The sequence below is a fragment of the Alligator sinensis genome, unplaced genomic scaffold, assembly GCF_000455745.1.
Source record: "Alligator sinensis unplaced genomic scaffold, ASM45574v1 scaffold476_1, whole genome shotgun sequence".
Taxonomy (NCBI): Eukaryota; Metazoa; Chordata; order Crocodylia; family Alligatoridae; genus Alligator; species Alligator sinensis.
In genome coordinates this window covers 1,231,045-1,256,702 of record NW_005842444.1, presented here as the reverse complement: position 1 = coordinate 1,256,702, position 25,658 = coordinate 1,231,045, and the positions used below count along the sequence as shown (strand labels likewise).

Below are 25,658 nucleotides of genomic sequence, written 5' to 3'. Positions count from 1 at the left end.
GGAGGTTTCCATTGTTGTTGTTGTAAAAAGTTCTTGCCATACATTAAGTGTTTATCTAAGTACAATTTTGGATGTTCCTGTTTTTACAATGTTTCTCTTGGGTTTTGTTTTTTGTTGTCTCCCCCACCCACCCAGAAATTAATAAATATATGTAGTGGATTAATCATTTTTTTTTTTTTTAAAGGGAAAGGCAAAGGCAAGATCTTCATCCCATGTACTTCAGTGAGCTTTCACTGAAAACACATAGCACTAGGGCCAAAATCTATAAAACTGAGTTGTTTCATATCTTTGAAAGAGCTTTTATCATATAAGAGACCTTGATAGGATAAACCATTTTACCATGGTAAAAGGACCATGTTAGGACTTGTACAACTGGGCATATACAAACAAGTGGAAAAGAGTTATTGTCCATATAAGTATGATGAATAGTTTGAGACAGGTGTAACCTTTACCCAGGTGCATGTTTGATTATAATATGAACCTTTTGAGGAATGTAGTAAAAACTATACAGGCTCAAAGAAAAATCTAAGATTGATGTTAACATGTAAGAGAAACAATATCAACAAGAAGATACACACAAATAAAAATCAAGATATGGAGAGAATTCGTCACTATTCTACTCCTCTGAACTATACTTTGGAAAAAATTTTCTGAACTACTTACAGCTACAAATTGATTATTTTGCAGTTTAATGATGTCACCAGCTCTTACATTCATCCATTTTTCATTCTGTAACCTATGGAAAAGAAAACACACAACTAACGTGTCTCCATGAACAGCTTTAGTTAGAGGAAACAAACTGACCCTTCAGTGCTTTTATAATTGCACAATTTTAAATATAAAGTATTAGATTAAAAAAAAAGTTGAAGATACCACCTTCAAAACAACCATTATGCCCTTCTTTTGATAAATCATCTTTAAAACATACTACTAGTGTTTTACAATTCTTTTTTTGACTGACACTAGTGGTGAACTTAAATCAGCAAAAGTCCTACCTCATTCGTATAAACTAAAAAGCTTTTGTCGTAACAAACGCATGTATCACTGGAAAACAGAGACAATGGGGAAGGGAAATGAGAACAAGAGGCAGCATAGTAAGGAGGAAGATTTAGATTCATAAAATGAAACGTGAAAGAAATAGAGAAATAATGACAATTGAAATAAGCTATTTCTCTGCTTGAACAAAATTCAGCATCACTGACATGTAGGCCTTCTCTAGATGTTACATCTATTGCACAATTACCTGGTTAACTGAGCAATTAATTGAGACTGGCTATGTCTTGGTGAGTGAAGGGGGCAGAGGAAGTGCTGATTTTCCATGCTGAAACAACTAAAATCAACTGCCAAATATACAGGTATTTCGAATTAATTTTATTATAATGATTGAGGCACTGGTAAGCTTCCAAACTGCTTTAAAGTTATACATATATCAATAAAAAATTGGGTGTTTATACACAAGCTCCAGGAGTGGGGAGGCAGGGCGGGCTCCTAAATTAAAGCAACTCGGAGAGCCACCATTATTAAAGTGCCAGGAGTGTTTTGTGTATCAGTGTCCCCTCACTTAAAAATGGTGGCAGGGGCACTTTATCTAAACCTCAAACGAACTTTAGATAAACTGCCACTACCCACATTTTTAAGCATGGGAAAGTACATGAGATGCTGGAGGCTGCTGGAGCACAGTAATTACCATGCTCCAGCAGACTCAGTTAATCAAGTAATTACAGCATGTCTGATCAGCCTCACTGCCCATGTATAGGCGCCCTTTGTGTTCAACTGATACATACATATATAGACATATACATACATATAGATATATATACTAGCCAATTGCTCATCAAGAATGACAGGTGGGGGAGGGGCAGCCGGGGACAGAGGTCTATATCTGGCCGCACCCCCTGCCTTCAGGGCCGAGCTCACTCCTCCCTTCCCCCACACTGCTTCGGGATCTGCCTGGGCCCCGCCCCCTCGTCTGCTCCATCGCCACCACCTGCAGGGCTGGGAGGGTGTGGCCAGCAGCACTGGCCTTGCCCTCTCCCCCTGTCTGCTCCATTTTCATGGCCTGGAGGCAGCAGAGGAGAAGGGGCCAGTGACCCCCCTCTATCTCGGGGCCCCCCCCCCCGCCTCTATCTGTTCTGTTGCTGCTGCCTGCCGGGGCGGGGCTGGACAGGGACAGAGGTCCAGAGCCAGGCTCACTCCCTTCCACCCTCACCTCCCTGCTTCAGGGCCAGGGCCGGAGCCAGAGCCACTACCCCCATGACCCCCAAGGGGCTGGCAGAGACACAGCTCAGCTTCCAACCCTGTGCCCCCCACTCCCCTCATCCAGACCCACCCCCACAATTTGGGCCCAATCTCATTCCCCTCTGGTGGTTCGGGTTTGGGCCCGGGGCTGCTCCCCCCTACCCTCTACCTGCCATGGTGGCCCCGACCCCATTCCCTGCTCCCTTGCACTGCTGCCACCTCCTCCACAGAGTGGGGGGGTGGGGCAGGCCAGCTCCCCCCACCCGGTCCCTGGCGTCATGGCAGCACTCGACTGTCTGCTGTCCCTAATGCTTTATTCACACATTGATTGGCAGCTGAGACAGCCAATCAGGGTGTAAATAAAGGATTACAGACAGACAGAGTAAGGTATATATGGCATTTCATTTTAATCACGGAAAAAATGGGTTTTTAATCAGAGAATTTTGGATTCTTTAACACAGAAAACCAGAATCCCTAATTATAACACAGTATAATGCTCAACCAATTAGTAAATTAATGCCTTAAATCTGAGTAAACTGAGGGCATACTGACATTTTCTCCAAAAATGTAGAGACTCAGTGGGAAGGCAAGTCTTTTTGCATTTCTCGGGGAGGGGAGGAGTGGAGAGGGGACTAAAATTCATGATTACATTTGACATTTCCCTATTCTAACTGAGTGTTAATAGCGTACTTATCTCTATAAATGATATAGCTATTGCAGTTAACTTGAAAGTACGGGTATTAAAAGTAAGGCAGTTTTGTTTCAATTTTAGCTAAAACAAATCTAATTACTTGTCTTGTAGACTGAAAAACAATTTAAATATTTATACAACTGCAAAATATGCCCTGTGTTATCAACACACTAGGTCATTTGGCTTAGACATTCAACAAACTTCTCTTTTATAATGATCCAAGTACATGTTGTTCTGGAAAATTTTCAACAGCAGCATTTTCATCTAGAGCCAGAATTCACTATTTTTCCTATTCCATTGTCTTCTGCACTTTATCTTCTTAACTGAGGAAATATATGTTAGCAGTGGTACATTCAACTTGACTTTATTTACTTTTTTCAGGTGCACTTATGTATTATGCACCCAAGGGTGATGAGGGAGTTGGCTGATGTAATTGCATAGCCACAGGTTATCATCTCTGAAAACTCATGATCAGGAAAGGTCCCAAATGATTGGAAAAGAGCAAATATATTGCCCGTTTTTAAGAAAAGGGAAAAGGAGGATCCAGGGAACTACAGACCAGTCAGCCTCACCTCAGTCCCTGGAAGAATCACGGAGCAGATGCTCAAGGAATCCATTTCTAAGCACTTGGAGGAGAAGAAGGTGATTAGGAGCAGTCAGCATGGAATCACCAAGGGCAAGTCATACCTGATCAACCTGACTGCCTTATAGGATGAGATGACTGGCTCTGTGGATGTGGGGAATCCAGTGGATGTGGTATACTTGACTTTAGCAAGGCTTTTGATACAGTTTCCCACAACATTCTCTCAGGCAAGCTAAGGACGTTCAGACTGGATGAACGGACTGTAAGGAAGATAGAAAACTGGCTGGAGCATCGGGCTCAGAGGGTAGTAATCAATGGCTCAGTGCCTAGCTGGTAGGGCTGTGCGAGGCTTCAGACAGAGCTTCGGATCTGGAGAAGCTTCAGATGCTTCAGGGTCTGAAGCAGCACATCCGGGTCGAAGCACTGCCTCGTTAGGCTTCCCGAAGCGCTTCGGATCCGCCTCGGAGATCTGGCCATAGGATATAGTGGGGGAACAATAAAATATCTATAACTTTGTTGTTTTTTGTCCAATTTGGATGAAATTGTCAGGGGTGGTAGACTCTACAGAGAGTATGAAGCTTGCCAAGCTTCAAGACGATCGGGGCAGGGGTTTGGGGGGAACAGCACCCCAAATTCTTGAAAGCAAAACTGTCATGTCTATGTGTTACAACACAGGAGGGTGAAAACTACAGGGCTGGTAGCTCTTACTGAGGCCACAAAGCCTGCCAAGTTTCAAGAAGATCAGTGCAGGGGTTTGGGGGGAACTCCCCCTCAAGCTGTGGACGAGCAAAACTTGTGCCATGGGTGCTTGTGGGACTGACTTTCTGTCTTGGTGCGGGGAGGGGAGACACTGCTGCAGGCCTGGCTGCTAAGCTGCTGTGTTACCAGTTACCAACCAATCAATCATGATTCACTCAGGGACCAGGGACTCAGAGACCAGCTCAATACACAGGACCTAGCTACTACATAATGACTCAACGAGCATCAATTAGCACCTACAAAACCAGGCTAAGGAGAGGAAAGACTCAATATAGACAATCAAGTGCCCCAAGACAGACACAGTCTTGGCACAAGTTCTGTCTGCCATCAGCTAGGCGTGCAGGGCCCCAGACCCCCTGCACCAATCTCCTCCACAGCTGGCAGGCATCACAGCAGGGGCCACCATCCCTGCAGCTGTCACCCCACTGCACCTTAACACATGCAGTGTCATCCATGGCACGAGTTATGCTTGTCTGCAGCTTGAGGGGCAGTTCCCCCCAAACCCCTGCACTGATCTTCTTGAAACTTGGCAGGCTTTGTGGCCTCAGTAAGAGCTACCAGCCCTGTAGTTTTCACCCTCCTGTGTTGTAACACATAGACATGACAGTTTTGCTTTCAAGAATTTGGGGTGCTGTTCCCCCCAAACCCCTGCCCCGATCTTCTTGAAGCTTGGCAAGCTTCATACTCTCTGTAGAGTCTACCATCCCTGCAAGTTTAAACCAAATCAGGCAAAAAAACAACAAAGTTATAGATATTTCATTGATTCCCCCATTATATCCTTATGGCCGGATCTCCGAGGCGGCTCCAAAGCTTCAGGGCCTCTTCAGCCGGATCGAGGCAGAAACCTGGTCCGGAGCTCTGGATTGAATCACAGCCATCCAAAGCGGCTGGATCCAAAGCCGGATCGGATCGTTGCCAGCTCACACAGGTCTACTAGCTGGCAGCTGGTATCAAGTGGAGTGCCTCAGGGGTTGGTCGTAGGGCTGGTTTTGTTTCATGTTTTCATCAAAAACTTGGAAGATGGCATAGAGCTCACCCTCAACAAGTTGGCAGATGACACCAATCTGGGGGGAGTAGTAGATATGCTGGAGGGTAGGGCTAGGATTCAGAATGACCTAGACAAATTGGAGGATTGGGCCAGAAGAAATCTCATGAGGTTCAATAAGGACAAGTGCAAATTCCTGCACTTAGAACAATTCCAGTACCCGGACATGCTGGGCAGCAGCTCTGCAGAAAAGCACCTGCGGGTTACAGTGGACAATGAGCTGAATATGAATCAGCAGTGTGCCCTTGTTGCCAAGAGGGCTAATGGCATACTGTGCTGCATTGGTAGGTGTGTTGCCAGTAGGTCAAGGGAAGTGATTATTCCCCTCTCTTCAGCATTGGTGAAGTCACATCTGGAGTACTGTGCTCAGCTTTGGGCCCCCCACTACAGAAAGGATGTAGACAAGGTGGAGACACTACAGAGGAGGGCAACAAAAATGGTGAGGGGACTGGAGGACATGACTTCTGAGGAGAGACTGAGAGAACTGGGCTTAGATGGAGAGGGGATTTAATAGCAGCCTTCAAGTACTTGAAGGGCGGGTTCAAAAGAGGATGGAGCTAGACTGTTCTTAGTGGTGGCAGATGACAGAACAAAGAGCAACCATCTCAAGTTGCAGCAAGGGAAGTTTAGGTTAGATATTAGGAAGAATTTTCTTACTAGGAGGGCAGTAAAACACTGGAGCAGGTTACCAAGAAAGGTTGTGGAATCTCCTTCCTTGGAGGCTTTTTAGACACAGCTAGACAAAGCCTTGGCTGGGATGATCGAGTTGGGGAAGGTCCTGCTTTGAGCAGGGGTCTGGACCAGATGACTTTCTGAAGTCCCTTCCAACCCTAATTTTCTATGATTTGGATAATCTTTAAAGAAAACAGTTATAGAGAATGTAAATTATATGTTGCATTATTTCTCAAGATAATTGGTAGAACAAACATAGGTTCAAATCTCATTGTTCAAGCTGGAAGTTTTAATCATTATTAATAGCACAAATGGGATCATGAGTGTAAACAAGACCATGTTTTGTGAGAGTTTGTATCCCAAATTAGGAGTAAATGTAGGCATTACAAATCCAATGTTTTAAAACATTAATGTTTAACAAAAACTGAATGCTTCACGGTTTATGTTCAACCCAAAAATAAAGCATGATCTTTCTCTAAAAGATCTCTGACAGGTAATGCTGAGTTTTATCCAAATGTCCTCCAGCAGTAGGACAAGTAACCATGACAGTGGATGAGTAAGAAAAACTAACTACTACTGAACACCACTAGTCAGTGACATACATGTTGAAATAAAGCCATAAAATTCAAAGCTATGGATCTTACTTTAGACTCATAACATTTTGTTCTGAAGCAGGCATGAGGGGACATCCTTAAGTAAGGAAGCAATGTCAGGCTTAATTATAAGTTGTTTGGCTTTTGACAGTGCAGCAACTGCACTACTTTAACTGCATTTTTAAACAGAAAACATCTTTAGGGTGTATGTATGCTAGTTTTATTTTTTTTAATCTCTTATCGGTAAGTCTTTTACAACATGGCTAAAACTTACAAGAGAACCAGTTCATCAATCCTTGAATTTTTCATACAGCTAAGTAAACCATTTATTTAGGATGACTTATTTACCTATGAAATAGAACTTGTTTCTGCAAAGCGTTTTTAGCTGACAGGGATATAAAGGCCCTATATACCATTTTAGCCTTGTGGAGGGGAACAAGGAAATGTCACAAGCAGTGGACATTTATGATTTGTAGATAGTGGCAGCAGCACTGTGCCCCAGCAAGGAGGGGTTTGAGCACATCCTGTCCATCCAAGGTACAGGCATGCACAAGAGCCAGAAGTCTACCAGTGAAGATGCTCTGGGCTCATCTTCTGTACCCCAGACCTGGGTGGCTACAGTATGCTTAGCCCTCTTTTCCCAGGGACCAACTGCAAGAGTGTGCATTACACTAACTGTGATAGAAGCCAGATTTGCAAATTACAGGTATTCAGTGTGGACAGCCTTCAGAGGCTTTTGTGTTTTGCGTATCTTGTTATGGGGAGAGTGCCAAGTGCTGTTAAGAGAATTGTCTAGAATGGGGTTTCCAATAGTCTTGACAGTCACCTGATGATAGCACTAGCATGTGTTTGTCATGTGTTTTTCTGGAGAATTCCTTCATGTAGACAAGATTGAATTTAATCTCTGCAAAGGGACATAGTGAAAAACAGCTGGATTATTACAGTGACGGAACAGAATGTATCTTAATTCAAACTTTAAGTTAGTAGTGTCAATCTAATCTCGAGCTTCATGTATGAAGCCCCACTTCAGAATTCTCCATTAACATTCAACAAAACAAAATTTCTGTGGCTGGCACTCAGGTGTTACAAAGTATCATATAAATCAGCAGTTTCATTAAGTTTCAAAGCCAGTTTCTAAAAGCACATACATGAAGCAGGACCTGGCAGAGACCACAAATCGGAAAATATGAAACAAATAATGTAGAACAACTGTTCCTATGCTTCAAAAACATCAGTGCCGAGCAAACCTTGCTCCCTACGGAAGGGAATAGGCTGACCTACTGCGATACCAATACACAGGGCTACATCAGATTAGCCACTGAAATACCCTGGTGGAGCTCTTAGCCAATCAGCCTCCGCAAGAGAAGGTCAAGGGAGAGCAGAATGTTTGTTCAATCTAAAAACCTAATTATGTAGCTCGGCATGTAATATAATGTTATGAGTGATGCAAAAAAAAAAAAAAACAAACCAAAAAAAAAACAAAAAAAAACAGAATAACAGCCTTTCCCTAGGGACTGGTCTGGTGCAGTTAAGTATCTGGCATTGCTGGAAATTTACTTTTTGAAGCTGTAAATACTCAAGCTTAGTGCTTGGTACACATAAGGCAAGTAACTACACCTTCTCTGTGGTAATGCACTTATTAGCCCCCAGATTTTTTGTACTGATTCAGCAAGTCATAGAGGGACCAACATTCTACCCAATCAAGTGTGAAGATAGGCAGAAATTCACACCAAATCCTTTTTCCACTGTTAGACTGGAGTGGGAAGAAAAAAAACACAGATGAATCATCTCCATTCATTTTCCCTTCTTTAGTAGCTTAGATCTTACCAGTCATAAAGCCAATACTGTTGTAGAGACTGATCTGAGGTAGTATCATCTCCAGTATCTCAGAACAGCTTCCAATATCAAATAAAATATTTTCAAGCTACATTGTTTGGACAAATCTTGATAACTAGGCATCAGTCAGGTACTTGAAGACCACTTTTAATAAAAACATCAATTGTAAATATGCAGCTTCAACTTAATTGAAGGTTAATTATAATTTTACATCTGACCCTTTCTGTATAATATACAATTTGACAGAACAGTTTGCTGAGGCAGCAGTTGCACCGCTGATATGTCCCCTGGTTCTACTTACAGAGTAAGCAGTCAGAAAACAACTGTACACAATAGCTGCACTAAACAAAGGGTCAGCACATCAACAAAACTAATACTAAAATATTTTCAGTGTCACACCAAAGTTTATATGGAAATCTCATACAATGGAGCAGGCAGCTAAGAAAAAGCACAACAAATGGGTTGAAATGTATCCATTAACTACAGACTTTCTCAAAAGATTACAATTCTGTGGACTTAATTTTGAACAAATAAAAGCATCCCAAAATCCCACATAGCTAATGCATTGCTTTGAATGCAACTACACAAAGCAGTCAGATTTCCAAACTCAGGTGAGGAGTGATGGGTGAGTAACCAGCATTTAAACTCAACATTTGGACAAATATATTTTCACAAGCCCTGACAAAAACTTAAGACACTTGTATTTGTACCTACCCTACTCTTAGGATCCAAGCAGTCATTACCCAGATAGTAAATATTTATGGCACTATTTTCTGTTAAATATCTTGTTGGTATACCCTGAGATGCTTTGTTTTTGAGTTAATTCATCTCAAAGCACAGATATTTTAGAGATGGTCTCTTTACTGTACCTGCAATTAATAGTGGGCACATACCCTAACAAAACTTAAATGACCATCTGGTCAATAGAATTTGAGACTATGGTTTGGAAGGATGGATGTAAATTATGTGGCCCTAATGTTGATGAATATACAATTCTGGCCACAAAAAAAAAACAACGCTAAACTGAAGTCCCATATCCCCATGAACCTTGTTAAATGAGTATTAAACGCATCTGGAATGCAAGGAGAGTGAGGAGGTGAGAGGATTCTGTCTGGACTTGATTACTGAACTGGCAAAACTTAAATTACATTTGAAGTATTTTATTCCAGTCCCAGTTTGCAGCCCATGAAGATTTTTTTTTTTTTAAATTCAAAAACGACCATTTGCAAACCTGGGGAGCATTGCACTGTTTGGCAGTTAGTACATAAGGAATAGGATCTCTAATACTAGTACCAGATGCCACTACTTTTCTAACTTGTACTGCTTCAGATAAAAAGGAATTGTTCACATCCCCCTTCTTCAAGGATTCCTTTTTGGCAAAACAACAAATGCTTAACCTTACTTATATTCTACTATGACCTGGCTAGATAACACCACCCGTCTTGTTTTGGCTGGCCTTTATCCAGTAAGGTATTTGGTTCAACATGAGCTTTTGCATGGACTGGGAGGGATTATGACCATACTTTTTTCATCTGGCCTGACATGTAGGTAGGGCCCCAATGAAAGATGGAATCATTGTGTAGCTGCTCGGTGAGCAAATCCCAGAATAAACTGAAGCAGGCAGAACCTCAGCTGGTGTAAATAGTCAGAACTGCATTGAAGCCATCATCCAAGAGTCTGCTCAAAGAAATCTTGATGATGTACAGACAACTTTGCTGCTACTTCAGAGCTTTCTGTGATCTGAATTCTTTTCAGTTTATCAGACATCAAGATTTATTTTTCAGGGCACTTTTTTTTGTCCTTTTTCATAACGCCTACATTTTCACTCTTTATCTTGCAGATCATTTAACAGTTTCAGAATAGTCTGAGTATCATCATTCTGAAAGAGGAACTGCCTCTCATAAGACTGCTCTTGCTGTTTTTAGACCTCCTTATTCAAAGCTATTGTAGAAACCAATAACATTATAAACTTATAATGCAAATTAAAGCAAACTGTGAGTCTGTGTCCACGCATTTCCAAATTACAAAATAAAAGTTAACACCAATAAAAGCTCACAAGCTAATACCTAGTTCACTGCTATGTTCTAAACAGAAACAATGTTAAAACCAATGGAATTACAATGTATATCATCCACTGCTAGAAAGAGAGAAATTATTCAAGATTTAGGTGCAGAACTATATTCATTTAATTTTTATGGAGCAATTTAAAATAAAAGCTGTAAAATGATTGGATGTCACCAAGTATTGATATTACAGGTAGACCTTCTAGCTCTGCTTCATCCAATTTATAATATAAGCATTCAACTTTGGGTGAAAGATCACAAGCCAGTTGAAATGCAGTTATTTGTAAGAACAGAACACGGGGACAATACTGTTTTTTGCATAACTTTTTTCCCCAGTGTATATGGAGTGGTAAAGCAGCTAGAAGCCAGTCTTGCATACATACTGGCCTCTGGCTGCTTTATCACTCCTTTCAGGAAAAGCACAGACCATCTGCACATGCTTCCTCAGCCTGACGAAGGGTGTTTGTGCCCAAAAGCTTGCTAAGAACAATTTTTCCAGCTATTTGAGTTGGTCTAATAAAAGATATCGGATTTACCTAAAGAACCTTGCCTGTCAATTTAACTTTCAGGCACTTAACCCACTTTTTATGAGTTGGCAATTTGGCATCAAGTAACATGTAATTCTGCAATCTATACCAAATTATGGCTAGATTTGCTTCACTTCTCAATATAAGTTCCAGAAGAGATGGTATTCTTTCAAAAGAGCTTAAACACATGCAAAAACACTTCAGTACATGAGCAGGACAACTTAAGATAGGAAACTGTTGTGGTAGACTGAAAACGATCCTATTCATTTCTATATAAAGGCAATGGGTCTAAGTCACTTGGTATTCTAAGATTTTCATGCTTTTTAATAATGCGATCTGCTGCTAATGAAAAAGTCAGTGTGTTGCCAGTTTGTCAAATCTTATGGGAAAGATGTTTGTAGAAAACTTCAGCTCAAAATAAGAAATAAAAAGTATAAGAATGAGGGTTGTCTGTATTGCTCTTCCCAGTAAAGATCTTCTTTTTATTCAAATTTCACTTGTAAGATGTGTAGAATATAACTGCAATTATGACAACATAAAAATTCAGAAATAACTGGACTGCTTTTCATTATTGCTTTGTGCGTGACTTACATGCATCACTAATAAAACCAGCATGACATTTACTATGGCATGTGATGCAAAGACATTTTTAACTGGAGATTTGAATGGGAATCTTTGGTGGTTAGTAGTTAAAAACTTTATTTTAGAGTAAGTTATAAGCTTTCTATACAGCAGTCTGAAGATATTAAGAATAAGGAATTATGATCATATTATTAGCTAAATATAATCAGCGCAAAGTTTGCCTGGTGTATGCAGTGTGTGAGTGGTGGGCAACAGGAAGAGAGAGGTCATAGAGAAGAGGACAAAGATGAAAAATGCCATACACTAGGTAATCAAACTGCTTCCATAACTCAACAGACTCTAGTAATGCAGTGGCCAAATTTATCCTGCCCTTTATAGAATGTAGTCTAAAAGGTAATCTAAAATTCTGCTCATCAGTGCATGTGCATGGCTTCTAACAATTCTCTATGGGTCCAGGTATGCAGGAGACTCAGGTTTGATTCCCAGAACTGCATATAACTACAGCCATCGAGGCACCAAACATCCGGACTCAGTCTGGCCTTTGCATACTGTCTCAATGGTCTAAAGGAAGGATGAAAGGTCTACGCAGGCTCCACTCCTCCATACTCCTGCCTAGGCATACATATCAAAGGTCCTGGTGACCTCTCATGCATACACCATGATCCGGAAGGATCAATGGTTGCCTGCTACAGAAAGTTAAGGGGAACAGGATCTTACTACACATGATAACTGGCCATGTGAAAGCTCTTACTTCGTGGCAAGTGAAAAGCAAAAGCATGGTAGCTTATTTCCCAGTGAAAGAGTGCTAAACTATCATAGTTCAACTTTCACTTACCACAAAATAAGACCTTGCAAGTGGGCAATCATCACAGAGCACCTAATGTTTAACTCACTGTAAAAAGTTTGGTTGTTCCATGCACAAAGGATAGTTCGTTTCAATTAAAAATAACACTTTCAACATTTTAAAAAATGAAAAAAATAAAGATTTGAGGGTTTTTTAGTTTAAACACAAAATGTTTAAATATCTGTCTTATAGGGTGTTTATACATGTGTTCTGTGAGTGGGGGGGCAGCGCTTTAATTAAAGCAGCTCCCCAAGCCGCTCTAATTAAAGAACCAGGAGTGTCACATGTATCAGCATCCCCACGCTGAAAACAGCAGTGGGGGCACTTTAACTCGTACGAGCTTTAGTTAAAGTGTCCCCACTGCTATTTTTCAGCATGAGGATGCTGATACATGTGACGCTGAAGCCTGCTGGAACGTGGCAATTACTAAGCTCCAGCAGACTCAATTAGTCACAAGTAATTTCAGCTGCACATCTATAGGCGCCCATATTGTTTATGATAGCTCTTCTTACCTTGTTTTATTTTTAAACACAGAAAAGTATTAAATGTTATTTGCTATAATGATAAAAAGCAAACAACTCCATGAGCCAAATACTGTATTATTTATTAACAGTGTAGCAGAAAGCCCCCTTTGTACATTTCCCTTCTAGACATGGATATAACAGAAGCCCCTTCTTGCCTGCAGCCCCCTCTCTCTCTCTCCCCCGCCCCCATTTTGGGCATTTCTTTTCCTTCTCTGTATTGGCAGAGACCTAGCACACTCATTACATGGGTTTGGCAAGACTCAGAGCAAGCCAGAAAGATGAAGTGGCTTTCTGTAGGAGAAACCTAGAAACCACATCTACATATCAATTAAGCTCAATGTCACTAAAGAAAACTAAAGAACGAAAATATCCACTGCAAAGTCTGTAAATATATCCTGTGCTAACCTAATTTACTTACTGTCCCCGGTAGCCTTTGATACTCACTACCTCACATTGCATTTTTATATATTTCTCACAGGGCATTTTCATATTTCATCTGTCTCATCTTCATTTTCTATTTTATATGTTATACTTTTAAACTCTTAAGGAATGTACTCCCTGTAGAATAAAATTACACCCTGGACCATTGTTAAAACCTAAAAATAGGTACAGCCCTTTTCTACCCAGCACCACCTGAGGTGACGAGGAACAATGGTCATAAGCTGATGGAGAATAGGTTTAGGTTAGAGATCGGAAAGCAATATTTTACAGTTAAGGTGGCCAAAATCTGGAACCAACTTCCCAGGGAAGTGGTCCTCGCCCCTACCTTGGACAAATTCAAGAGGAGGTTGGATGATCACCTGTATGGGGTCTTGTGAACCCAGCATTCATTCCTGCCTGTGGCAGGGGGTCAGGCCAGATGATCTGTTCAGGTCCCTCCTGACCCTAGCTACTATGAAACTGCATTGAAATTGTAACTGTAAAGTGATAAAATCTGGTGAGTGAATGCGAGTGAATAATGATCACCAGTAGATGATAGCCTAGCCAAAGGAACTCTATTTTAAGCTAATCAAGCTAAAGAACTGATTCCTGGACCTGAGCACTCACCCTATAGACTATTCCTGTAACTCATGACAACGCAGCCATTAAATCAATAAGTCAAGGATGGACTGCCGAAACTTCAGGTACGAGCAGGCAGAGACCCCTGTGACTAGCAGCTGTCAGGTACTACTCAAGACCCACGTGGGACAGTGACCCCCGGATTGGGTAGCCAAGATGATGCTGGGGAATCACACAAGTCTGCCAGAAAGGGATACAAGACAGTGAAGAGTGATCCTCAGTGGCACCCTCTCATCCAGCACCTGACCTACCAAGACAGAAGCAGGCGACCCCCTTCTGGAGAAGACATCACCTTGAAGGAAGCTGACCATCAACAGCAGACACCAGGGCCTCAGACAGGTAAATATACTGACACCAGAGCTCACAATCACTACAGCAGCCACTACACACTTTACTACATGGGTCTGAATGAGTGAGTGCGTGTCAAAGTGACCAGTACCACCCATAACTCAAAGTTTGCATTTATGATTTTATTGGTAACTTCACATACGGTCCAATAAACTAGAATTTATTGTGATGTCGTGAGTTGGTCCTTTGTAGCCAACAACAGGATTTTGGTTTTTAGAGATTTAACCTAAAGAGATCTTTTCCAGTCAAAGAAAATCATATGGCCACCAAGAAAAGAGACTAAATATGTGGCTAAATATGTTTTTATTTACTGAATTTTTAAACATAAGCCGTTACACTCATAATTCCAGGAGAAATGCAGCATAGTGATAAAGGACTGCTGAAATATCCCTCCAGCTTATCCAATCACTGTATTTTCCATCAGCCATAACTTCTTAAAGGTCCCCCTGCTAAGACATATTGCAATCATCCAGTTTAGAAACAACAAGAGCATAGACTTTGCAGTGAAACAGAAGCTGGCAAATCAACTGAGGAAGGGTATTAGGAATTCAGTGTACTGATCACTGAGAAGGCTAGGTTCTCATAACTTAGGTTTCCTGACCTTCATCCTCTCACTCTCCAACTCTGTATAGAATCAGTTCTGAGCAGACATAACCATTTAAAGATAGAGTGATTTCTCTTAGGGTTTCTAAGCAGAAATCCAACAGAAATTAACGAAGTTTTATGCACTAGGAGGCAGCAAAAATCAGGGCCTTAAATAAGAGAAATTCTTTATCTGATGAAGTCCTAAAATTAGAATACTCCAGGGGAATAGTTGAGCACACATCCTACTGAGTGGAGCTGGGATGCAGTCAAGATAGATATCTCTGTAAGGAATTGTAGAAGCCAAAATAAATCTTTCAATTTTAATTTGATTTTTTTAATTTCTTGGTAAAGTGGTTTTAAAAGAAAAGTGTTTGGTAACTAAATCATAATATCTAGCTTCAACTTCTCTTAAAGATCTCAAATGGAATCCAGACATTCTTGAATTCTCAAACCCTCAGCCTTGGATTTACTTCAAGCACTCATCTATATCACAACTGGAACCAAAATAATGTAAACAAATTATAATTCACAAGTTCAGTTACTTCTGTTCAAATCTCTGTAGATAATCTATTTTTGGTCAATTTCCAGCCATAAGGAAGTGCTATACCTATTTTGCAGCTAGGCGCAAAAAAAAAAATTAGGTGCAGCTCCACAAAGGTATTTAAGCACAGACCTCGGCACTAGGACAAAAAAGAGATCCGTGTAGAGCAGGGAACTGAACCATGTCCCCCAAGACCCACAGGGCAGCTTTCCTTTATTTAAGCACTAAAATCAGTATATTTAAAAACATGTTAAAATTCTTTGTTGAATCAGGGACAATGTGACTGACCTGAGGCCCAAAAAGAGAACCAGATAACAGCAGCAGGATTAGAACTCAGACATTCCTAGCTGCCCAGGCTATTTCTATCTTCCTATGAATACACTACACCTTTTGTTCAGAATGACACTGTATCACATATTGCAATATACCCAGATATCAGTATTTTGGACCTTCCTTGTAACAGGATTTACTTGAATATAAGATGACCCTGAATAGAAGAGAACCTTCCCTCCAATAATTAGATTCTATATATGGAAAAATTATATATTTATTATAATTTTCCAGGTATAGAATCTAATTATTGGAGGTTTGCCCTGAATTTGTCCCCCTGACACTGCAACAGCCCCTTTGTCCTCTGCCCCAGCACCCCCAACTTTTCTTCTGCATCCCTATCCTCCTTCCTTTACTACCAGACTCTGCTCTCCCTGAGCACATGAAAGTGAGGAGAAAACTTGAAAACACTGACCTTGAAATAAACTAATCTGTACTAATTTTCATAGAGTACCCAAGACTTTTGTCATGCAGAATTGATGAGTTTTACCTTTTTTGAAACCTGTAAGTTTCAGCACAGGTCCCCCATGAACACAATTAAGCAACACTTTTATATCTACTTGCATGTAGTGCAAACTATGCATGATACTAGCCCAAAGCCAAAAGGTTCACAAATAAATTAAACAAAATCATGGAAGATAGATCTATTAATAGCCATTGAACAGAATGGTTGGTGATATTTCCTCTGGCACCCCTAAACCAATAATGGTGGGAGAGATGACTCTAGATATGATCCAGTTCAAAATACTTCCTCTAAAGCATCCACTTCTGCCACCACCAGCGACAGAATATTGAGCTAGATGGACCACTGGTCTGACCCAGTATGGCACTTCTTGTGTTCTAAGGTATAACTGGTCAGCAGTGCACCCTGGGCAGTACTGTATCCTCTACACCCTGCTTGTTCTCTGTAGTGACTCTAGTTCCAGCAATGGGGAAGGCAGAGCAGCAGCAATGGTGCAGAAACAGCAGGTGGAGATTCACTGCTGCTGTGGGAAACATCACTTCCACATGCATGTCAAGCAGCCAAAAGAACAACATTTTTAACAGCAAAAAAAAAGGTTGTGATCTCCCCTGGCAGCAATCAACTCCCAGCTGCTGCTGTATGTGCATTGCTGCTTCTCTGTCCTCCCTTCTGCTGGAGTGGAAGCAACAGCAGGGAGCTGTGGGATGTTGAGGGAAGGGACAGACAGGTAGCACAAGGGGCTCGTGCCCTGATCACCCGCCCATCTTTACATTATTGTGCAAAGCCTACAACTAACAGCCTAGTTGTACACAATCTGTTATATAGTGAGAAAATTGGTTATAATTTTTAGCAGAGACAAGTAAGGCAAGACGGGAAGAAACAAACAACAAAGGAGATGATAATGAAAGAACTTTCTAAGGACATATGTGAAGAAAAAGAGTGAGAACAGAGTTAACTCCTAGCCCCACTGAAGTCAATGACAAAAAATTCACTAATTTTAAGTGTCAAGATTTCACCCAGAGTGACCAGAAAAAAGGATACTGTTCTAAACAGGTGCAATGAAAAAAGAAAAACTGAAATGAGAATAGAATGAAAAGACGAAGGGAACAACAAAGAGAAAAGTATATGCAGGTGCAGCAAAGGGCAACAGTGGTGATATAAAATTAAGGTCTTCTCTACATGTTAAACCCAGCTACACATTCAACCAATTAATGGTGTGATAAAACAAGCAATAAGCCATGAAGTTATTGCACAAAAAATCTGTAATAACTTGGTAGCTTGTTCTAATCACATAATTAATTAAAGGTGTGGCCAGGTGCTGCCCTGTGGCTGGGAGCCCCACCAAATGAGATGCTCCCAGCCACAGGGGTGCATGACCCACTGCAAGCTCCTCAACTGACAGGACTCACAGTGGTGGCGGCATTCTCATCAAGGCAGCGGGGAAAACATGTAGAGGCTCTAATTAACACTAAAAAATAAGAAAGCCAGCTCTGATGCCATCCCAGGGCAAGGCTAAGACCATCATCAGCTGATTGGCATCCCAGCCCCAAGACCCTACTGGAGAGCTGAACCAGCACATCTCTAAGTGGAGGGAAAGGTGGGCAGGTGCTCCCAGGTACTGAAGGGCCCAAGAATTCCTGGGACATGTGTAATTGAGACCCTGAAGCCCTGGGAGCACCTGCCCAGGGCAACTGGAGAGCATGGGCAGTTCCGGGCTGCTCATACCTTAAAACAAACAGGCATCTACTAGGGCTGTGTGAAACTTCAGTAGCTGATTCAATTCAGAGGAGATATGGCCCAATTGGGAGAACGAATCTCCAAATTCTAATTGAATCAGGAGACCAAGTCAAATCTCTGAAATGATTTGGAAAAAAATTTGGAAAAGATTTGGCGATTCGGCCACAGACTAAACAAGGCAGCTGACAGTTGCCTCCAGCTGGTTAGTCTGTTGGGGTTGGGGGAGGGGCATGGGAGAAAGAAGGATTGGGGCTGGGGCTGGGACAAGCTTCCCAGCCAGGGCAGGGGGTGCAATACTCAGGGACAGGGGGCATGGGATGCAGGTGCAGCAGCGTTGGAAGCGGGGGCTCCGCCCTGCTGTCACTTGCCCAGCAAGGGGGGGGAGGGGGGACAGGATGCAGGCGCAGCTCACTCCAGGCAGAAAGGGGCAAGTAGCAGCATGGCATACTCTGCTCCCAGTGCTGTCACACCTGCATCCCTCGCCCACCGTGCCAGCTGGCAAGCAGAGCAAGGGCAGAGCCCCTGCTTCCAGCAGTAATTCAGGTGTGGCAGGACTATGGGCTATGCCCTGCTGCCGCCTGGAGTAACCCACACCTGCATCGTGCCCCACTGCACCAGTCGGGCAAGCAACATCAAGGCAGAGCCCTCATGGCTCCCCCACTGAGGCAGAGGCAGGCACAGCTGGAGGAGCCATGGGAGAAGCCCCCACAGCTGCCCTGCCTGGCCCCATCCCCCACCCAGCCTAGCCCAGCCTCCCAGCACTTTAACAAAAAAAAAAAACAAAACACCCTGCACTCACTGGCTGCAGGAGCAGCGATTGGGTCCTCTGGGTGCTTGAGGCAGAGCCCCCCCGCCCCCCCCCACGCAGCAGAGGGCAGTGGGGGGCAGTAGGGATCATCCCCCTGCATGACACCTGCACAACAGCTGCCCCACGGCACAGGTGTAGCACGGCCCAGGGCGCTGCACACCATCTGGGAGCAGTCAGCCAAAGCCCGGCAGCACTCAGCCCCAGTGACCCCAGCTCCCAGACAGCACGTGGCGCCCTGCCGAGCCGCGCTGAGCCCATGCGATGCAACAGCTGCCATATGGGTGCCAAGTGTGGGGGGCCATCCCCATTGCCCCACGCTGCACAGGGGGGCACTGCCGCAAGCACCCAGAGGCCCCAATTGCTGCTCCTGAAGCCGGTGAGCATGGAGCATTTTTTTTTTTTTTTTTTAGTGCCCGGACTAGGCTGGGGCCAGGGCGGGGATGGGGCTAGGGCAGGTGAGGGCTTCTCCCGTGGCTCCCCCCCACCCGGGGAGAGGCGGGTACAGATGAAGGAGACATGGGAGAACCTGCAGCTGCCCAGCTGTGCCTGCCTCTCCCTGGCCAATCTGAATCACCAATCTCTCCAAATCAGCACCGAATCTCCCAAAGCTGATTCAGCCAAATCAATTCAGGACAGTATTCCAAATCTCCTAATAGAATCACTGTCCTCCGAATTGGCCGAATCCAAATTGAATACTTCGCTATTCACATAGGTCTAGCATTGACCACTAAATAATGGAACAAACTGATACTTCACAGACACAAATTTTAGGCATCTGTCAAATGATAAGGGGCACTGACATCTGTTTGCTTTGCCTTCGTACCAGCATAACATTTATTTTGGTGGCATAAAGACAACATCTGTTTCCACCCATAGTGGTTTTCTCATCTGTTCTAAGTGATGACCAAAATGCTACCTTTATTGTAAATGATGTCATTTTCACCAATAAAACCAATGATTCCAAGTTATCTATTTTAACCAAAGCTTTTAAAAACAGAATCAAGCATTCATATAAAAGGCCTCATACTATAAGATTTTAAGTACTATTTTGAGGACAAAAAGAGCAGCAGCTTTCCATTTAAAGATAAGTCAGTTTACATTATAATTTTAAAAAATTGAAGAAGTTCTTCTTAATCACACACACATCTTGATTTAAGCACAAAAACAGAAAGCTGAGATAAATCTGCCTGCATCATAAAGTTCAAAGCCAGTTTCCCTTGTCAAGTTTCTCAAAATACTGTGTTGTTCTAATTTAGGTTTTGAGCATACATCCATCTAAAATATATATATAAATAAATTTGCAATCTTAATTTATATTGATCAAAAAATTCTAAATTTCTGTCTTTTCAGCAATGTTTCTAAATATCCAGGTTGCAACAGAGTTTAGAAATTAGACAGGTTGCCAAGTGCAAATGAAAGGTAAATTTAGGGTTCCAATATGTTTATTTTACATCTCAATAGATTTGTTTCATTAGAATTGGTGAGCTCCAGGATTTAAGAAATGATGGGAACTTGCCCAAACTGACTGCAGAGCAAGTATAGCATTACAAAAACTAAGTGGGAAGCAAGAGAACACAGTGTGTAGAGAAAAACAATTACTTAGTAATGACTGAAAAAAGTATGTGAAAACTGCACAGTAAACTATTAAACCCAACAATGGAAAAACTAGCTGCTGCTCTTTCTGCTAGCCTTGAACTTGGACTGTAAAATTCTAAAAGAACCTTCAAGGCAACTTCTGTTATTTCAAAGTAGACCATGTCCATAAAATATATTGAAATGTTTATATAGAAGGTGCTACAATGAGTGAAAAGCATCTTTCCTCACCACCAAAAGATAATATTTCCATACTAGCAATTCTAGTCACTACACCTCATATATTTGAAACAAAAATAAATTAAAGGATTGAAATAGACTGGTTACATGAACATTTGAATGAATTTGTGAGGAGAGACGCACAATGATTTAAAATAAAAAAAAAATCCCAAAAATAAAGAAGAGGCAATGAACTTTTCAGGGCCCAAATCGCCCCTCCACCCCCAATTATTTAACATAATCAAATCTCATTCAAATCAGTTAAAATTTGAATTGTGACCTCAACTGAATCAAACAAGGTAGGTGCCAATACAATCCTTCTAATCTTACCACAGGGGAGAAAAAACATTTAGACCTTCTACCTATATAACTCCATAGTCTGAAAAGACAAAAGATTTGTTGTTAAGATGATCTTGAAGTTAAAATGAACAGCTTCTTACTTGCCATCTATGAGCACTTCAGACTGTCGATTGTTCACCTGGTTATCAGTCTTATGACGAAACTGCAACAGTAAGACATAAAAACACTCATCTTTTCATTATGGAAAATGACCATCTGATCAAGAAAAGCACTGAAGCACATACATAACTTTAAGCACTGATGAAATCTCATTGAATTAAAGTCTAGCCTGGCTGAAGTGAAGGAAATTTTGCAATGTACTTAAACAGAAGAAGATATGAATGACTGGTGCCTCCCAACACTGGGGGGACACCATTTGTAGTTGGTGGCAAGTGGGGACCACCCGCAGATGCCAGGGGCAGCTTCAGCCGAGGCCAATCTCGAGGGGGGGGGGGCACATGCCCCCCCTACACGTCACCTATGGGAGAAGATATCACTTGTTGATTTTAAATATTCATGACAAAGATATACTTCATTAAATTAATGTGTTTAGTAGCTTGCCCTTTAAAAAAACATACAGCATGTACTTGTCCACAATAAGTTCATTAACACATACAGTCTTATTGGAGGGTCCACAACCTTCTGAGTGGCAGAACACCAATCCCCTGCTGTTCCAACCCTTCCCCACTTCTCAGATGCTGACAAAAACTGTAGCTAGCACCAATGGGGAATGGCAAATTTGGTGAAGGCACAGTGCAGGAGGCCTTAGGTGGTCACTTTAGTGTAGCCCCTTTAAACTGTCACTCTAATACAGCCACTATAAAAGAGGCCCCTTTAAATTTGGTCTCCCATACCCCAACAAATCAGATTTTCACGGGCCAGATCCAAGCTCTTTGCTGGCTGAATCAAGTCTGAGGGCCACAGGTTGCTAACCCCCCTATTCTAGACTTTTAAAAGAAAATTAGTAAATGATTGTCCATATACTGCATATAAATATATTTTAAATTACAGATACTAAAGACTGAAAATAGTTCTTCAAGTTTACAATATTGTCAGTTAAGAATATTCATCTGCTGTAAGCTTTCTGTTGCTAAGTCCAATTTTATGTGCCTGATGATACTGCTTTCTCAGTTTGCTTTCAAAACTATTCCACAGACTAAAAGATGCACTGTCATAGAAAAGACTGTCATAGGCATTTTGTCTTCTCTTAATTTGTTTATCCAAAATGCCCCCTGGTAACACTAAGTAATTCCTCTCATTTCTTCATGTCTCTAAAAAAAAATATTTACTGTACCTTAAATATTGCTTACAGCCTTAAAACTTTTAGATAATTAGTCTTTCCTCATAAATAAATGCATTCAACTTCAACTTATTTTTGTTGTTTTTTATTCTCTAGCATTCTGAAGTAGCTGAAATTTAGTTCCAGCACTCTCTTTCTTAACACATGTCCACGCAGAAACATCAGTGTTTCTGATTATTTTTCCTCGCATGTTTTCAGCAAATAGAATTTCGTTTTGTTTTTTCCTGATCTTTTTTCTAGTTGAAGTCCTTTTGCATTATTCACCTCTTTGCAACTACTTTCAACTTGGTACCAAACTGCATTTGAATGTTATTAATATGCATTTTAAGATCGGTTCAAGTTGGTTAAGATGTTTAACATGGCCTAATCTGTCACCAGTCTTAGACATTTTTCTAGAAACCTCCGCCAATTCAATATATTGCCAGTTATTAGCAATGAATTATCTGCAGCCATTTAGCCTGTTTTCAATACTAACAGAATTGCTAAAAAGCCAGGAAAGTTTCATTCCCTGTATTTCCTCCACCCACAGATTAACAGGATCCTTCCCTATGGCTAGGGTGACCATATGTCCCAGTTTAGCTGCGACAATCCCGAATTTCAGAAGATGGTTCTGGCCAGCTGCTGAGAATTATAACGGGCATCCTGGAAACAGTCTGGCTATAAGTTGGAATGGCACAGAGCACCTTCCAGGCAGGTGGGCAGGCACTGCTGCCTGCCTGGCACACCATCCTGCCCCCACCAACTTGTGAGAGGTGGGGGAAAGGGCAGTGTCCCAGATATCCCTGATTTCCTTATGGTCAGTCTACCTATGGCCCCAGTTCAGCCAAGTTTTTAAAAAACACACCTTACAAAAAGGTACAAGAGTGTTCCATTTAAATTAAGGACACTTCAGTATCTTACTAAAGAGACATTTATATATTCTTACTTAAAATACCTTAATCTCATTTGGGTTAAAATCATTTCTGTTGAGCAAGCAGCCTAGTTATAAGAAAAATATAAATAAAATCTGCAACAATTGTTCAAAGCAATAAGCTTGAACACTACTCACTGTAAATTAAGGTTGTAGAATATAGCCCAGCATTCTTTATTCTCAATTCACTGGCTAAAACAGGCTCTTTCCATTTCTAAGACACATGCTCAATACTTATTTTATTAAAAAGTCATTCTTGGCCCAATATTCAATCACCATTACATTTTATGAGTTTCTTTGAAGTGGGGACATATAAAATAACATATTTTTGAGAAACACTTTGTTATGCCATGAATTTTTAGTCTCTAAAAAAAAATTTACCTACTGCTGACAATGGTTTTATGTTAATAATGCACAATAAAGAAATGTAAAAAACCCAACTTTTTATCATGCATCTTTATTTAAATGTAATTGTATAAATTGAATGGTTTCTTTGAATGTATTGTTATCTTGCTTCACTCAAACATGTTTGTCCTACATATTAATGGCCCATATCTGACCAAAATTATTTTATATGTAGTATGCCAGAAAACATTATCTTTATGTAATTAAAAAATTGTAAATTTAATTTATGCTGTACAGTTATGAGACTCGTTCCCTTTTTAGTATGGACTTTTAAGGAAAAACTTGAATTGGAGATTTGATAAGAATAATCACAGTTCAAGACAATATAATTTTGGAAGAATAATGTTGCTCATCCATTTTTGTGGTTGATTTTACAGCACCTTGGTTTGTCAGGATCATTTATTTTTCATACAAAAGAAAGGTTGCAAAATAGATTTGGTTACTGCTTTGGTTATTGTACCCAGAGCCGGAGATAGGTCCAGTACCACCAGGCTTGAGAGCCTGAGCACTCTACAGACCTGGGCTTATAGGCTGAGAGAATGGCCTTAGTGAGTATGCACACTTGGGAGCCACCCTTCTGTTCTTGCCTGCCACATCTTGATCTTATTAAGCAAGCAAAAAGCTTCTTGTTGTAACAAGGTTCCACGTGTAGCTCTGTGGATGTTCTTTGCGGGGCCCCTGCCTCCCCTTTACCACATCCACATGGCAACCAAGTATTCCAGGCCTCAGAGCTGGCATTCTCATGAAAAGAGAAAAGAAAAAAATACCCAAGTACTTAATGCCAGGTCAAGACCACCACCATGGTCTCTCAGTTCTGGGTTGGAGTTCACAGGACCTTCAACTCAAAGCCACCCTTCTGGTTTATGTAACTGCACTCTGGCCCTGCCCATCTCCACTAATCAGCAGCCGGGGGGGTGAGGGAGGCTGTATGACTGATAGGTTCTGCAGCCAATCAGTAACAAGCAGTAGCAAGAGAAGGGGGCCACCAGGGCCCCTTGGCCAGGGGGGTAGGGGCCCCCTACACTTCTCCACCCACAAAGTAGCTGCCCAGGCCCACATTCTGCCTGTGAAATTGGTGGCAGGCACTGTTAATTAGGTAGGTACTGCGTCTATAGCAGTATTTTTTATGATCACTGTAATATTTGTTCAGCTAATTCTCTCAGTACTGTTAAGACAGTTTATGTAAGAGAGAGACAGCATCATCTAGTGATAGAAACTGGTGTGTAGAAGGGGCAGGCAATTATTTTGAGCGGAGGGCTGCTTACCCAGTTTTGCCAGGCTGTCAAGGGCCGCATGGGTAGCCCCGCCTCTTGACAGGTGCCCCACCCCTTGACAGGTGCCCTGCTCCCTGGTCATCATCTTGGGACCAATGTCCCAATGTCTCAGGACCAATGTCCCAGGGCCACCACCGGTGGGGCCCAAAGTGGGGCGCAGGCTGGCAGGGGTCCGTGGAGCTGACCTGGGCTGCACTAGCAGGGAGGGGGGAGCTGACCCAGCTCCATAGAGCCCCTGCCAGCTGGGACCCTGTGCTCCTGCCACCCTGTTCTGGGCCCCACTGGCACTGGCCTCAGGACACCGGTGCGGGCTCTGTGCTCCCACTGGCTCCCCGCCCACTCACTCCCAGTGCCCCCCAGCCCTGCAGTACAGGCGGGGGACAGTGCACAGCCCCGACCCCCTGCTTGCCAGCAGGGAAGAAGCCAGTGCTGAATGTGGGGAAAAAAGTGGCCACTTACTTGCCCCATGGCCGCTGCCCCATGTTGCAGGTGCTCGCAGCCCATGCGGGGCTGTCCAAAGCAGGCACAGGAAGCCCCAGGCAGTCTGTGAGCAGCTGCAGCGTAGGGCGCTGGTCATGGGGCAGGTGAGGGGCCACTTTTCCCCATTCTCAGCACCAGCTTATAACCCACCCCACTGCCAGCCTGGCAGTGGGGCCGGGTTACAAGGTGGAGCTGAGTGCGGGGGTGGGGGGACAAAGTAGCCCCTCCCCACCCCATGCCCGGCACCCCGTGCCCAGTGCCTGTTCCAGACAGCCCCGCATGGGCTGCGAGCGCCTGCCGCTCAGGGAGC

General features: G+C 42.4%; 1 protein-coding gene across 1 annotated transcript in view; it reads right to left on the bottom strand.

Moving 5' to 3' along the window:
- The window catches only part of ATP8B4 (ATPase phospholipid transporting 8B4 (putative)), a gene marked incomplete at its 3' end in the record, with an annotated part of 127,898 nt that overhangs the window by 51,213 nt on the left and 51,027 nt on the right, over positions 1-25,658 (bottom strand). Inside the window, exons 7-8 of the mRNA XM_025212073.1 lie at positions 21,081-21,142; positions 664-736 (exon numbers count right to left, since the gene is read on the bottom strand). Coding sequence (XP_025067858.1) covers positions 664-736; positions 21,081-21,142 — 135 coding nt within the window. The remainder of the gene's footprint in view (positions 1-663; positions 737-21,080; positions 21,143-25,658) is intronic.